Raw genomic sequence first — 13,765 nt, 5'->3', positions numbered from 1 at the left:
GAGGTGAGAACTACTCTGCAGGTGTTAAAGCGCACAGAACACACAGCTGTAGGGTTTATTCTACATAAGATCTGGCAGATAACAACAGAAACAATCATGGCTAGCATTGTGCTGTGTGCAACTTAACGTGATCAGTTTAACACAATTCCTGACTAGGAATATACTGTATGTGTTACATGAGCACTTCATCAATGGGAATTTGAGATGGGTCACTGTTAACAAAAGCACTTCTCCTTCAATGACATACTAAAATCACAGTGCCATCTAGTGGCCTGGCATGACAACAGCAGATGACAAATGTGGAACTTTTCCCCAATCAACATCTGAAAAACAGATTCCAGGCAGCCATCTCCTGGAAAGATAGCCTAAAATAACCCATGGGAAGCATAATACTTGCAAGTTCTAAACTTCCAGGAACTGTGACTACACCATGTGGACATGACAGTAAACGGGAAGCCATCAATGTCTGCCATCAGAGGTGAGACTTAAATACACATTCCAAGCCACTCATGTTGTCAAAAACCCTTGACTGAACACTACAGACTTGCAGCTTGGCGGCAGCAGGCACTACGTTTTCAGTTTCCCTTTTAAGACTGAAGGGCTCCATGTCTGCACCCCAAGAACTGAGCCAAAAATAAAATCAGCTCAGATTAGATTACAACTGTTTGAATGAGCCAAATAGGTGTTTTGAGATTTTGTAGTGGAATTGTGAATAAAAACAGGAATTCTTGGGGACTTTAGATCAGTGGCAGGTCTGGAGGCGGAGGAATGAAGCATACTCTAAAAAGAACACAAAATCTACAGTGAAGCCTGGTGGTGAGTCAGTGAAGCTCTGTGGGAGCTTTGCTTCCTGTGTATTGTAAAGAGATAAGGGAGGTAAGGGTGAGAGGTACCTTTGAGACTGCATTAGTCATTAAAAGGGTGATTTTATGTTAAATTTAAAGAAAGAAACAACCCGTGATATTTGTTCTGTCAAGTTATTTAAGTTGTCCTTGGTTGATATGTTTTGACAATCTATCTAATTTGTCGACAGAGTTAAAACACTTTAGATCACATTTGTAGACATTCATAAAACACATTACCCAAAATTCACTCTTCTTTTTTGAACACTGCACAACACATATTCATTTATTATCATATCATTCAATAATCCCCATGGAAGCATTGCTTCGTGACTGTAATACAATGTGATGCGCAGAAAGTTCTGAAGTGAAATAATATAAAATACATACAAGTAATTTAAAAGGTAATCATTCTGTAAACTGCTTCTTTGTACAATTATGTATGATGAACTATCTATCACATGTGGCGTACCTCGTGAGCTAGCCAATAAGATTTCACCCATTGTTTAGAATAGCAAATAAAAAAAGAATACAGATTCTTCTTAATTAAACATTTATCATTTTTAATCTATTTATTTAAAGTATGTTTATTAAATGATACTAGAGGACACTAGAGGATACAGTAACCATGCAACCACAGAACAAGCTGACGTCAGCTTCGTCTATAGCAGTGCCTTGTAGCATCACATCCGGCATGCTTTCTACTTACTGCTTCCTTGAATCTCATAGTTTTTCTGTCATAAATCATTTCAAGATAGCATTAGCCTGGCAGACTACTGGTTGGTTCTCCTGTAGGCAAACAATAAATTTCATGTTTTTTTTCCAACCCATCTAAAAATGTTACAAACTCTTATTTTAAAGTTTCTTTATATTTGAATAAAAATGATTTCATACTGAAGAAATACTATAATCTAATGTTAATGTTTTAAAAACATGACACTTCAAAACATTGGTGTCCATTAGGCTAACCCTAATCAAATGCAGGTGACGAAGTTCTACCAAACTTAACATTGACTTTTCCATTGTTCTGTCATTTGCAAACTATAGCTAAACTGTTTATTTTCGTCTTTGCAGATACGGAGAGAAGGGAGAAGCGGTTCGAATTGAGAAGGTGGTGTACACAGGCAAAGAGGGGAAGAGCTCCCATGGTTGTCCTATTGCCAAGTGGGTAAGTAGAACTACATCACTTCCGCTGTGTAGTAGAAGCCAGGACACAATCTATGTGGGATAACCGTTGACGTTTCATAAAACACTCAAATCTTCTTCAGACTCTTGAATATTGCTCTGATAGTCTTATAATCCAGTGAACATTTGAAAAAGCAGAGGTGCTCTGTAATGTTTGACCCCCCTTAGCAACTGTGACAGGAAATTAACTTGTGATTTGTGTGAAAGGAATGTGTAATTTGTGCATATTTTGGAGGATGCAGAGGAAATTCACATTATGTGTGAAATTCACATAAAGTGAACTGTTCTGAAAAGCCCACTAGATGAAGTTGCAGCTTCATAAAAGGTGGATTAGTTAACTCACAACAACTGAGCCAAATCCCATCTATGGATTTATTTTAAGGGGACATCTTAAACGCTGCATGCTTCTTTGTGTGACATGGTGGGAAAAAATCTAAAGAAATCCAGGAAGTTTTCAAGAAGAGAATTATGGAGCTGCAGAAGTCTGGTTCATCCTTTAGGTACAACATCCAAATGCCTGAGGGTCCCGCTGACATTTGTTCAAACAATTAAATCAGTTACATTACAAACACAGACACCACAGGAATATCCAGTCATAGGACAACAAATAAGAAAACATAGGAAATGGGTGAAAATATATTGGTATGAACAGACAAAAAGCCAAAAACTTCATGAAAATGTTGAATGACCTTACAGACTGTCATTACACACATGCCACTCTGAAAAAAATCTCCAAAATCTTATCTTGTTTATTCTGACATTTTGCAAATTGACACAATTTTAGTATTTCTACCTGATCTGAAGTAGGTGCAGTTTAATCTGATTTAAAGTTGCACAGTGTGAAAAAAGGCTATGTTTTTGTACACATTGTATGTAAATATTTGGGTAAAATGACTGTATATATTTAGGGCAGAAGCTTTCTTGTAATTGTGATCTCCTCTTTCCTCAGTAGATAATTTATGCGTGCTGGACATCTACTGGACAAACAAAGCAACTACAAAACTGACACTAACTTGTAGTTACTGTGTGTTTTATTTTTGATTAAACATGGAATGAAAGCTATGCCGAATTCATTCGATCTCTCGCCAGGTGATTCGTCGAGGCAGCAACAAAGAAAAACTCCTGTGCCTGGTGCGTCAGCGTGCCGGCCACCACTGTGCCAACGCAGTCATCATCGTTGTTATTTTAGCCTGGGAAGGCATCCCAAAATCCCTGGCTGACAAGCTTTACCACGAGGTGACAGACACCCTCACTAAGTATGGCAACCCCACCAGCCGGCGCTGCGGGCTCAATGACGAGTGAGTAGGCCGAAGGAAAACACCACACTGTGGTTTTGTATTTTTATAACATCGCAAATGCTTGATTCAATGTGCTTCTGACTATTATGGGAGTTTAAAAAAGCTTCAACTTTTGGACTCTAATGAGGTTTAATATGCTGGTAGAATGATGTAAAAAGCTACCATACCCAGCAACAAAAGTAATTGAGCAAGTAGATTTTCTGTAAATGTTTGGCATAACTTAAAAAAAAATACAGTTTATGATTGCAATATCAGTGAAAGAAATTCAAAAACACATTCTGGTGACATTTTTGATTTTAAAGACTTATTTGTGGTGTTGGTATCATTAGCATTGCTAACTGATCTCAGAAAGTGATGTAAGGCAGCAGACTTTAAGTCATCTGGCAAATTGAAAAGGCACGTCTATGAATACTGTAAGAATAGTTTTCATTAGTTTATGTGTGTTTTAGCTTTAAGGTAAAACACATAACCTTTCAGCAATACAGGACAACAACATCTTGGTCAGTGACCTTAGCCAGATATCTGAATCAGAAATGACATGTATGTCAGGTTTGTTATTGACATTGAATCAACTTGGGCTCTAGACTATAGTCTATAGGCAGGCGTCCATTACAGAGTCGACATAGAAACATTCACTGTCATACCATAAAAAATAAAGAAAATATACTTCTCTAAATCAGCATTGTTTGCACAGCGTATTTCGTAATGGCACCTCATTACGCAAAAGACTTCTACAGCAAACATTTTTATAATGCTGCAGTAAAACTGACCAGCAGCAGCCCAATGTTCTCCACTGACATGTTTATCAAGTGTGAAAAATAAGTTTATAATTCACTGGATACCTAACAGTTGTGAGTGAAGTTGAGAGTTTGTGGTCTCTGTCGCCCTTGCAGTCGTACCTGTGCCTGTCAGGGAAAAGACTCTGAAAAGTGTGGAGCTTCCTTCTCATTTGGCTGCTCCTGGAGCATGTACTTTAATGGCTGTAAGTACGCCCGAAGCAAGACGCCACGCAAGTTCCGGCTACAAGGAGATCATCCCGAAGAGGTGCACATCGAATCAAAACCACCAATTTTGAAGCAATGCTATTCCAAACCTGGAAATCTGTGGAGTTTCTGATGTCTTTAATGCGTTTTCCTTGTCAGGAGGAAAAACTCAGGGACAACTTCCAAAATCTGGCAACTGAGGTGGCTCCGTTGTACAAGCGACTGGCTCCACAGGCGTACAGCAACCAGGTGTGTTTGCACTGGGCAGATCACCAACTTATGTCAAACACATACTCTTCAAGTGTTTCGCTTGTACTGTATTAATCCAATTCTACTTTGGTTGATTTTTATTTTTTTGTCAAACCTATAAAACTAAAACGCTAACTAACCAGGACCCAAACTCAATACTGCAAGGAACTTAAGTTCATTAAATGGTCCCTTTCTTTAATGAGTTTATAAGTTGTTTTTTTTCCACCCTCCACTTCAGTGTGCGGCAGAGCAGCGAGCTCCGGAGTGCAGGCTGGGTTTGAAGGAAGGCCGTCCCTTCTCTGGAATTACAGCTTGCATGGACTTCTGTGCCCACGCTCATAAGGACCAGCATAACCTGCACAATGGCTGCACAGTGGTAAACCTACTCAGCATTCTTCTGGAATCTATTGTGCATTTCAAAGCTGTAAAAAGCACAACGGTTGTCACGTTACAAACATTAATATGTTATATTGGAATCTTATGCAACTGACCAATACAAAGCAGTGCATCATTGTGAAGTGGAAGAAAAATGACGTGGCAAACAATTGTTACATCTCAGTATGATTTCTTTTCTGTCTCCAGTCCTCAAAAGTCCCTGCTCTCAATTTTTAGATGCATCTCTGTTAAAATGTACCTGAATTAATTGATTGGCTCACTACCAGGTCTCTGCAGAACTTGATGACATGCTGAGAAGGTAATTCAGTTAATTATGTGAGGCATGCTAGAGAAGGGATACATTTACAGGACAGTGGATTTTAAGTGATTGTAAGTGAGGACAATGATATGTTTAGGGTCATTGTCCTGCTTGAAGGTAAAAGTGTTTTGCAACTTCCTCCCAGGATCGTCTTCTTTCACAGCCAACTTCCTTTTCCCTGCTGATGATTTTTTTTTTCGCTAGCATGACGTTACCGTGTTTCACTGTGTTAGTGTGTTTAGAACGATGTGCAGTAACAGTTCTTACTGTTACTGTTACAGTTCTTAATGTTGTGTGCGACAACATTTTGTCTGTATAATTAAACCCACCTGGCAGATTTGGGTGAATTTCTCCACCTAAATAACATTTAGTAGCACCTAGGCCAGATAATTACTTCACGCTACACAGTCATAAATCACACCACACTTTTTTACTGCCTACTTATATCTATTACCGTGTGTGAATTGGATGAATTCTATTGTCTGAGCTTTCACTTCTGAGACTATTTATATTACTCATGTGCCCCTTATGGATAAATATGAAATCCTATTCAGATAAATCTGAGATGAATTGAAAATGCCAGTGGAAACATGCAAAACACTGGTCAACAATTAGAAAAAGGGCTTTGTTTGCTGAACACTTCTTGGATTAATGAAAAACCTGTAACAATCTGGCTGACAGTTTTAGGCTTAAGTGTCAGCCAGAGGTTTCAGTTTTGGCCTAATTAAAACGCCTTCTTTTACACATTTGCGGTGTCCTCTACATGGCCTGCAGCAAATTGTAAATGGCACTTATTTTGGTCTTCTTGTGCCAAGATCTAGATTTGTAGAGTGCACAACCACTGATCCTGTCAAAAGGTTTTCCCACCCACCGTTTACCCTACCAGTATAGGGTGTAATTTTCTCGTTCATGCTCTCCTTGCCTGGCCTGTTAGTTCAGATGGACGTCTATGTCTTGGTAGATTTTTCAGTTTTCATTTCATGGTCCAAAGCTTGGTTTAACTTATCCCTCGTTGAAGTTCTCCACAACTTTATCCCTGACACTTGTATTTATGCTGAATTTATATTGTACACATGTGAACCTCATGTAGTTATCCTGTGATCTCTAAAGGCAATGACGAATTTGTAATTGGTATCATGGTTAAAGGGACTGAATACAATGCCCATATCACTTTTCAGAAATCATATTCAAATTTTCTCCTGCTTTACAATTATGGTGGCAACATGACAAAATGCGAAAAATTTTAAGGATTATCAATTCTTTTGCAAAGTACCAAAAATATGTTGTACTTAATAAAACTTCATAAGCAGTTTTTGCCTACCTCACATTTACCTTTTGTGCTTTGGTAGGTGTGTACCTTGACTAAGGAGGACAACCGAAAAGTGGGGGAAATCCCTGAAGATGAGCAGCTTCATGTGCTGCCACTGTACACGGTCTCACTGACAGATGAGTTTGGCAGTGCAGAGGCCCAGCGCCGCAAGATGCAAAACGGAGCCATCCAGGTACTTCAAGCTTTCCGTCGCGAGGTACGCAAGTTGCCCGAGCCTGCTAAATCTTGCCGGCAACGCCGACTGGAGGCCAAGAAGGCCGCCTCAGAGAAGAAGAAAAGCAAACTCACACAGCAGACTCCAGAGAAAACAGTGGTCAAGACTGAACTTTGCATCAGCAGCTCTCCCCAAACCCCAGGCATTAAAGGTTAGTCACGCTCTTTGATTTTTTTGATTGTCACACAAAGTTGAATTCGGTTGTAAAAAACTGAAGATGTAATAGTAAGGTTATCATCTGACCTGATGTGAACTTAAGTTTTGACCTATTTGTAATTACCTATCAGTATGACACATTAGCAAAAGTGTAGAGTAAAAGGGATAGCAATAATTGAATATGTATCCTGGTGTTGAAAGACTTTCATTTATTTGTAATCTGCTTTTCAGAAATTATAAAGCAGGAGATGAAGCCGGACATCAAGCGGGAGCCCATTAATGGATCAATAGATGGATACCCTGTGCAGGCAACAGACCCATTCAATAACATCTATCAAAATCCTGCCTACTATGCATTGGGGGACCATTCCCCAGTCGGCCAGCCCTCTGCCGCAGACACAGTAAATGGCTACCATCCCAGTCTGCCTGCAATGCCCTACGGCTTCTTCAACTACCCTCCCAATGCTCTTTTCCGTCCTAAGTTGAAGACCTATGAAGGTCGAAGTAAGCTTGTCCAGGCAGAAAGAAAGTCTGATGCTCAGAGCCCTCAGGGCCACTTGCCTTCCAACAGCCACCCAGAGCAAAACAACCAACCAAACAACAGCGCTTACGCCCAGCCTGCCAACTATAGCTTGTCCCGTCCTTCTTCGGTCTCCTCTGAGCCATCCAACAGAGGCACTCCGCTCATCAAACAAGAGCCTATGGATGTACCAGTCTATGAAGGGGCACTGCCAAGCCAGGCTTGTGCCAACACATCAAGAAGCACCCCGCAGTCTGCGCAGTGGCCTGGGTATAAGATTAATGGGAGCATTATTTCAAATAACTGGGATGGCCACTTAAACCGTAGACAAAGTCCTGATGTCTCTTCTTTAAACTCAGACAAGCTGCAGCTTCACAAGCTTCACCAGCATGCCCAGCAGCGCCAGTCCTCTCCGTACCCTCAGCAGTGGACTTCCCACCCATGCTCAAACCCCCAAATTGCTTCCACCAATCCAGCACACCAGGTACCTGCATCTCCACCTCCATCCCCTCACCTTGGCACGGGGCACCAGGGCAACTTATATCGAGGCGCCATACGTCACAGTGCTTCTTACCCTGGTACACCACAACCTGTTACCTCTCACTCAGGCTCAGTAACTCCAAGGCCTGGGACCCCACGTCCAGGCACCCCAGTCACTGGCATTCCAGGTCCACCCACCCCTGGTCCTGGCACCCCAGGTCCTGCCACTCCAGGCCCAGCCACCCCAGGCCCAGCCACCCCAAGCCCACTAACTCCAGGGCAACTTACCCCCAGGCACTGGGCGAGTCCTGCTCCTAGCCCCCAACCAAATCCTTGGGGCATCGGACCTGCTGCATTTAGCCCTGGGTTGAAGCACAGCAATCCTGCAGGAGCCTATCCCGACAAGATCTGGTCCAAGACTGGGGAGAACCGGTGTTCCACTCCCCTCGGGATCCAAGAAAAGGCCTGGAAGTCTTGTGGAGGTTCATTGGCAGGCAGCACCCCTTCTCCCGCTCCCGAGGGTCGCCTGTTCCCTGATGCGCTGCAACAGTCCGATCAAGCCCATTGCGATCCCTGCCGAGCTGAAAGCGATGTTGAAAGTTTCAAACATCGTGAAGAAGAGGATGAGGTGTGGTCTGACAGCGAACACAACTTCTTGGATCCCGCAATTGGCGGCGTAGCAGTAGCACCAGCTCACGGCTCAGTCCTGATCGAATGCGCCCGGCGGGAACTACACGCCACCACTCCGCTTAAGAAGCCCGATCGTTCTCATCCCACCCGCATCTCCCTCGTCTTCTACCAGCACAAGAACCTCAATCAGCCAATGCATGGCCTGGCTCTGTGGGAGGCCAAAATGAAGCTGCTGGCAGAGCGAGCACTGCAGAGGCAGCAGGAAGCAGCTCTCCTTGGCCTCTCCCAGGAAGACATCAAGGCACTCGGCAAGAAACGCAAATGGGGGTCTTTGTTAACTGGCGCCAGTCCAGGACCTGGACAGTCGAAAGACAAGAAAGACGGGCCAGTGACACGGTTATCTCATACATTCTACACCACTTCTATGGTTACTGTGTCTCCCTATGCCTTCACTCGCGTCACTGGGCCCTACAGCCACTTTGTTTGAGGCCAGACAGACAAAGAAAGACTGAAAGCACCAAAGTGGTGCAGTGGACAGGTAGAAAAGGCAATGAGCAAGAGAAATGTCTCTTTGCTGTTTCACAGTCTAGCATCTCTCCATCCAGCCTCCTCCGTAGTCTGTAGGGAGGAGGGTGAGTGGGGGACGTTTTTATTGTTTTTTACCTCATGTCAGGCAGTGGTTTGGGCTGCAGACACACTGCCTGTGGTGCTCTTCCTCTCTTGTTTCCGGAGAGGAACTCCATTGCTTTTTCTTGTTTATAAAATTTTAATGATTCTAATTATTGCTATTATTATGATTGCTATTGTTACTGTCAATTATGTTATTACAGGTATTATTATAATGAACACTTGTTTTTTTTATTATTATTGCTGTTTTCGTTAATGTTATTATTAATGGGATAATTGTTTTTTTGTTGTTGTTTTTACATTTTATTTTTTAATCAATCAGTCTGAGTCACTCAGACCGTTGGTTTTTCCAAGTCTGGAAAAATTGCACCCCCTTTTTTCTGTTTGATTTCCTTTCTCCGTGTCAACTCTATTTGCAGGAGGAGCAGTAATCTGCCCAATCAGAGAGAAAAGTAACAGAAATTTTAATTATGGTTTCATGCAAAAAAAAAAAAAAAAAGTAGATTTGATCTAAGACTTTTATCAGAAACTTATACCTCAACGAGAATTCCAAGAATACTCTTTGAATCCTAAGAGTGAAACATTTCAGAAATAAGACAAACATGAACAATGAAACCAATCATGAAAGTAATCCATTTGAAATGAGAGCATTGTGAAAAACTCTGTGGCTGCCTGTCTGCGGCTAGGTGGTGCGCTCCTCCTGTTTATCTGCACTCCTCCAACTTTCAACTGGTGCTCAGCTTCTCTTTCCGATCGGTTTTCCATCAGCTTCTGTTCGTGGCACTTGATGCTGTATTTTGGTGCTCAAATGTGGCTCGAGTAGTGTTTGCAGGGGGTGAGGCGGGAGGAGCAACTATTGTTATTTGGACACAGGTGGGGAACCAAAATAGAGGCTTTCACTGTCTTAATAGACCCTGGGGCGATAATTATGTCACGCAGAAGGCAAGTTTAATGACAATGGTTCTTGCTTGACATAATTTCCCACTCTTAAAACTGAGATATCACTTTATTTCTTCACAGAAGTAAAAAAGAAAACAACTTGCAAATGCTCTTCGAGTCAGATCTGCAATTTCCACATGGGTTTGAAGCAGGCGACGCTCTTTATCTTCCTACGTCTGTTTATTAGGGATGAAAACTTTCCAGAGTGAACTCTAGATGGCAGCCGTGACTGCCTATTCAAACAAGCACTTGAGATCCATTCAGAAGCCAGGCTCTAACCCACCCAAGGCCAGCAGAGGGGGCTCTCACTCCCTGTTTGGTGGCCATTGGTAAGACTCAATAAAGCAGCTCATCAGGCTGAAGTCTGGAGATGCATCTGGAAAGTTCATCCTGAGCTCTAGCAGAAGGAAACGGTGTTGGGACTGCAGTGCTCTTGGTGCTCCTACACACACATTGGTGCTGTCCTTTTAAACTTGATTTACTACAGAGGGCCCGGTGCTTTCCTCTGTATGGTGCTGCCATCTTTCGGGCAGAGCAAGGCATGTGCTACTGCAGGCACTGTCCTACCACAGAGCCAGCCAATCAAATTGGTTGTTTTTTGGGGGGTCACAGCTTTGCCACTGGGCTCAAAAACAGGTTCCTGTTGAGGAGTTTTTAGTGTTTATGCTGGCAGATGGTAACAGAGTCCACTGTCCAGGGCAGAGAAAGCACAGTCAGTCATGACATCTCTTAGTAAACACATCAGCAGCGCTTTCCACTGAGGGCCAACAATAGTGAGAGGTAAAAGGCAAACCATCGGACGTTACCATAGTTTCAGGGAGTAGGCGCCCAAATGCAAAACATCAAATACTCTCTCGCTTTGTGTACTATAAGTGGATGAGGAGGTGTGTGTGAAAGAACACATTTCCACCCAAAAACCAAAGAGAGAGACTACTTGATTGATGAGCATTTTCAGTAATTTGAATCACTTCTTTTTTTTTACTTTCTTCACAATCCTGTAGTTTGCTTGTTGAAAAAGAGAAAAACGAGCGACTGACAACTCTATAGAAGTGGTTGTTTGGGTCAAGGCCCGGGGCGAAGGACCGCGATCCGGGCCCCACCAGGCCTCCAGCTCTCTACCTCACGCCGTAGAGACACTGGTAACCATCCCAACTTGCTACTGAGGGCAGAAAATCCCGCATGTCCCTTTGTGTGCAAAAGATTTCTACACTCATTTTAGCTTTTTTTTTTTTTTTACTCTTATTTATTACTACATTGTGATGATGATGATTGTCTTTGATGTTATTTTCTTTTTCATCTTTTTTATATAGCTAATACAAATTGTAAATAGAGAAGAAAAAATTTATAAAAGCACTTTTAATCTTGATTTTAACAACAAAAGAAAGAGCCGATTATTGACAACTTGAAGCTTAGTTGTTTTTTTTGTTTGTTTTCATTTTCTCAAGAGAGAGGTAAAAAAAAATGTAAATATTAAACTATTTAGGTAAGATTATTTAACTGGTGAGGATAGTAAACTAAAACCATGGACGACATGGGACGGGTGGGGTTGGGGCGGGGGGTGTTGAAGTCTCAGAAAGCCCTTAGCAACACTTGGTCTCAGTGTGTTGTGTGTAATCTTTTTTGCTCAGTTACACTGCTGTTTTTCGCTTTCAGAAGTACTGTACCCCATGTCAGCCTGTCGACGACAAAAGCGCGGTCGCTTTTAGAGAATTCATTCATGAGCCCGGGTATCTGATGTGTGCGGTGTGACGGCTAGCTAGCTTACTCACCGTGGAGCCACCCCGTCACCCCCTCCTCCCCCACGACTCCACTCAGTCACTTCACTAAGAGGTTACACAACAAACTGGAACCCCTGGGTTGCAGTTCTGTGCCCACATTTCCGCATGAAAATTAGCGACATTGACGAGTGGAAGCCTTACTTTAGCTTCTAGAGTCAAGCTAGGCTAAATCGGAAGACAGTGAGATAAGCTAACGCCTGCTAATCGTTCCCACTTGCGTTGCAGACCATCTGCCTCCCTGCTTGTGTAAACGTGTCGCTAAATAATTCCTTATTGTATCGTTTACTATTTAAGGATCCACATGGCAGCGTTAGCATGATGCTAGCAGGCGTTCTACTGGTGCAGTTTTTGATATTCATATTACGTAACCCACATTTATACATTCTTAATGGTGCTGAGGATGTTGTGTCCAACATTTATCATCTAACTTTGTAAATCTCTAAATGTTCTGTTTGGGGGGTTCTCTGAGATGTTGTGAGGGGGGGAATAAAAAACACGGGTGGGTGTAGGGGCAGGTCAGACAGGCGGTGCTATGATGTTAACACATTAAAAATTCACTGTGTAAAAAAACAAAAAACCATAGGAAAAAAAAAGAAGCAAAACGAATATTTGTTTTCCGAGCTCCTCGAATGTCAATAAAACTGTATTTTTAATCCAAGCAGTTTCGAAGTGCGCGAAGCTGCCCCCTGGTGCTGACTTTATGAATAAGTCTTGTTACAACGCTACACGTTTTTTACATCTCTCTCTTTCTCTGCCGGGCTCGAGGGGCTCTCCGACAGCAGATCACTTTCTTTATTAATACTCATTCCATAAATATACTTTAAGCTGGTAAAACTAGGATGAGAAGTAGAATCAGAATATATAAGGACTGTTATCTGGGGATTTATATTTGGTACAGCGAGTACCAAAGGCTTTTAGAATAATCTTTTTTGAGGATGTTGTAAATGTACATGTTAGATGAATGCTAAGGTATTTGAACAATCCCAGAATTGTGTACTGCTTCACTCTTTTACTCCCTAGTCATGCACTTCCTTTTTACTCACGCCCATCTTTTACTTCTAAACCTTGTATAGTTTGATGTTCTGAACCACGCAAATATAGATAAAAAAAATGCATCTCATTATCTATGGCCCAACGTTGAAAAATTATGAACACCTGATTTACTGAAGACTCTCCAAAGTAGGAACAGAGACTTGAACCCTGGCCCATACGAAAAGATGAAAATGAACCTACACAAGTGGCAGCTACATTCCTTTTTTGATTTGTAGGATTGTTCTTGGTTCTTTATTTTTATGTCAATGATGCAGTATGTAAAAAAAAGAAGTGTTTTTGTTCAGTCTCTCTCTCTCTTTCCCTCTCTTTGTAGCTGTATGGTGTATCATGTGAATACATAGTGTACGTGGTTAAAAACCCCACAATATTGTTTTATGTTGCGCGATAAATAAAAAATATTAAAGTGAAATGGTTTTTTCCTGTTTTAATCGGAGCATCACAGCGACGGGCGTTTAGCTCCAGCTGGAGCCAAACATGCATCATTTCACTGATTTGGTTCCTGCACTCTGATGAGTAACCATAGGAACATAAGGATCTAATTTTTTATTATTGTAAACATAGGAGGCATCAAGACAATTAACATAAAATAAAATACAATAGCACAACACAAAAACTTTGCCAAATATCAAACAGGGTTTGGAGGCATATTAAGCTCTACTCTAGTAATCCTGACTTGACAAAGAAAATAGGTAAACAAACAAACAAACACATGAATGCATTAAATACATTTTAATGATCCAAAACAACAAGATAGGATGGTTTAGTGACAAAGAATGCTCAGTAATTA

The 13,765-nt window shown here is 41.7% G+C and overlaps 1 protein-coding gene across 5 annotated transcripts in view; it reads left to right on the top strand.

Moving 5' to 3' along the window:
- The window catches only part of tet3 (tet methylcytosine dioxygenase 3), a 50,579-nt gene extending 37,192 nt beyond the window's left edge, over positions 1–13,387 (top strand). For all 5 annotated transcript variants that reach the window (XM_028032775.1, XM_028032776.1, XM_028032778.1 and 2 more), the window contains 7 exons: positions 1,917–2,010; positions 3,117–3,325; positions 4,219–4,369; positions 4,468–4,557; positions 4,796–4,933; positions 6,601–6,946; positions 7,183–13,387. In XM_028032775.1, coding sequence (XP_027888576.1) covers positions 1,917–2,010; positions 3,117–3,325; positions 4,219–4,369; positions 4,468–4,557; positions 4,796–4,933; positions 6,601–6,946; positions 7,183–9,068 — 2,914 coding nt within the window. In that variant the 3' untranslated portion in view covers positions 9,069–13,387. The remainder of the gene's footprint in view (positions 1–1,916; positions 2,011–3,116; positions 3,326–4,218; positions 4,370–4,467; positions 4,558–4,795; positions 4,934–6,600; positions 6,947–7,182) is intronic.
- The last annotated feature ends 378 nt before the right edge of the window (positions 13,388–13,765 follow it).

This window comes from Xiphophorus couchianus, chromosome 12 (genome assembly GCF_001444195.1).
Source record: "Xiphophorus couchianus chromosome 12, X_couchianus-1.0, whole genome shotgun sequence".
Lineage (NCBI taxonomy): Eukaryota > Metazoa > Chordata > Actinopteri > Cyprinodontiformes > Poeciliidae > Xiphophorus > Xiphophorus couchianus.
Note: the sequence above shows the minus strand (reverse complement) of the source record. Positions and strands in the feature narration are given on the sequence as shown.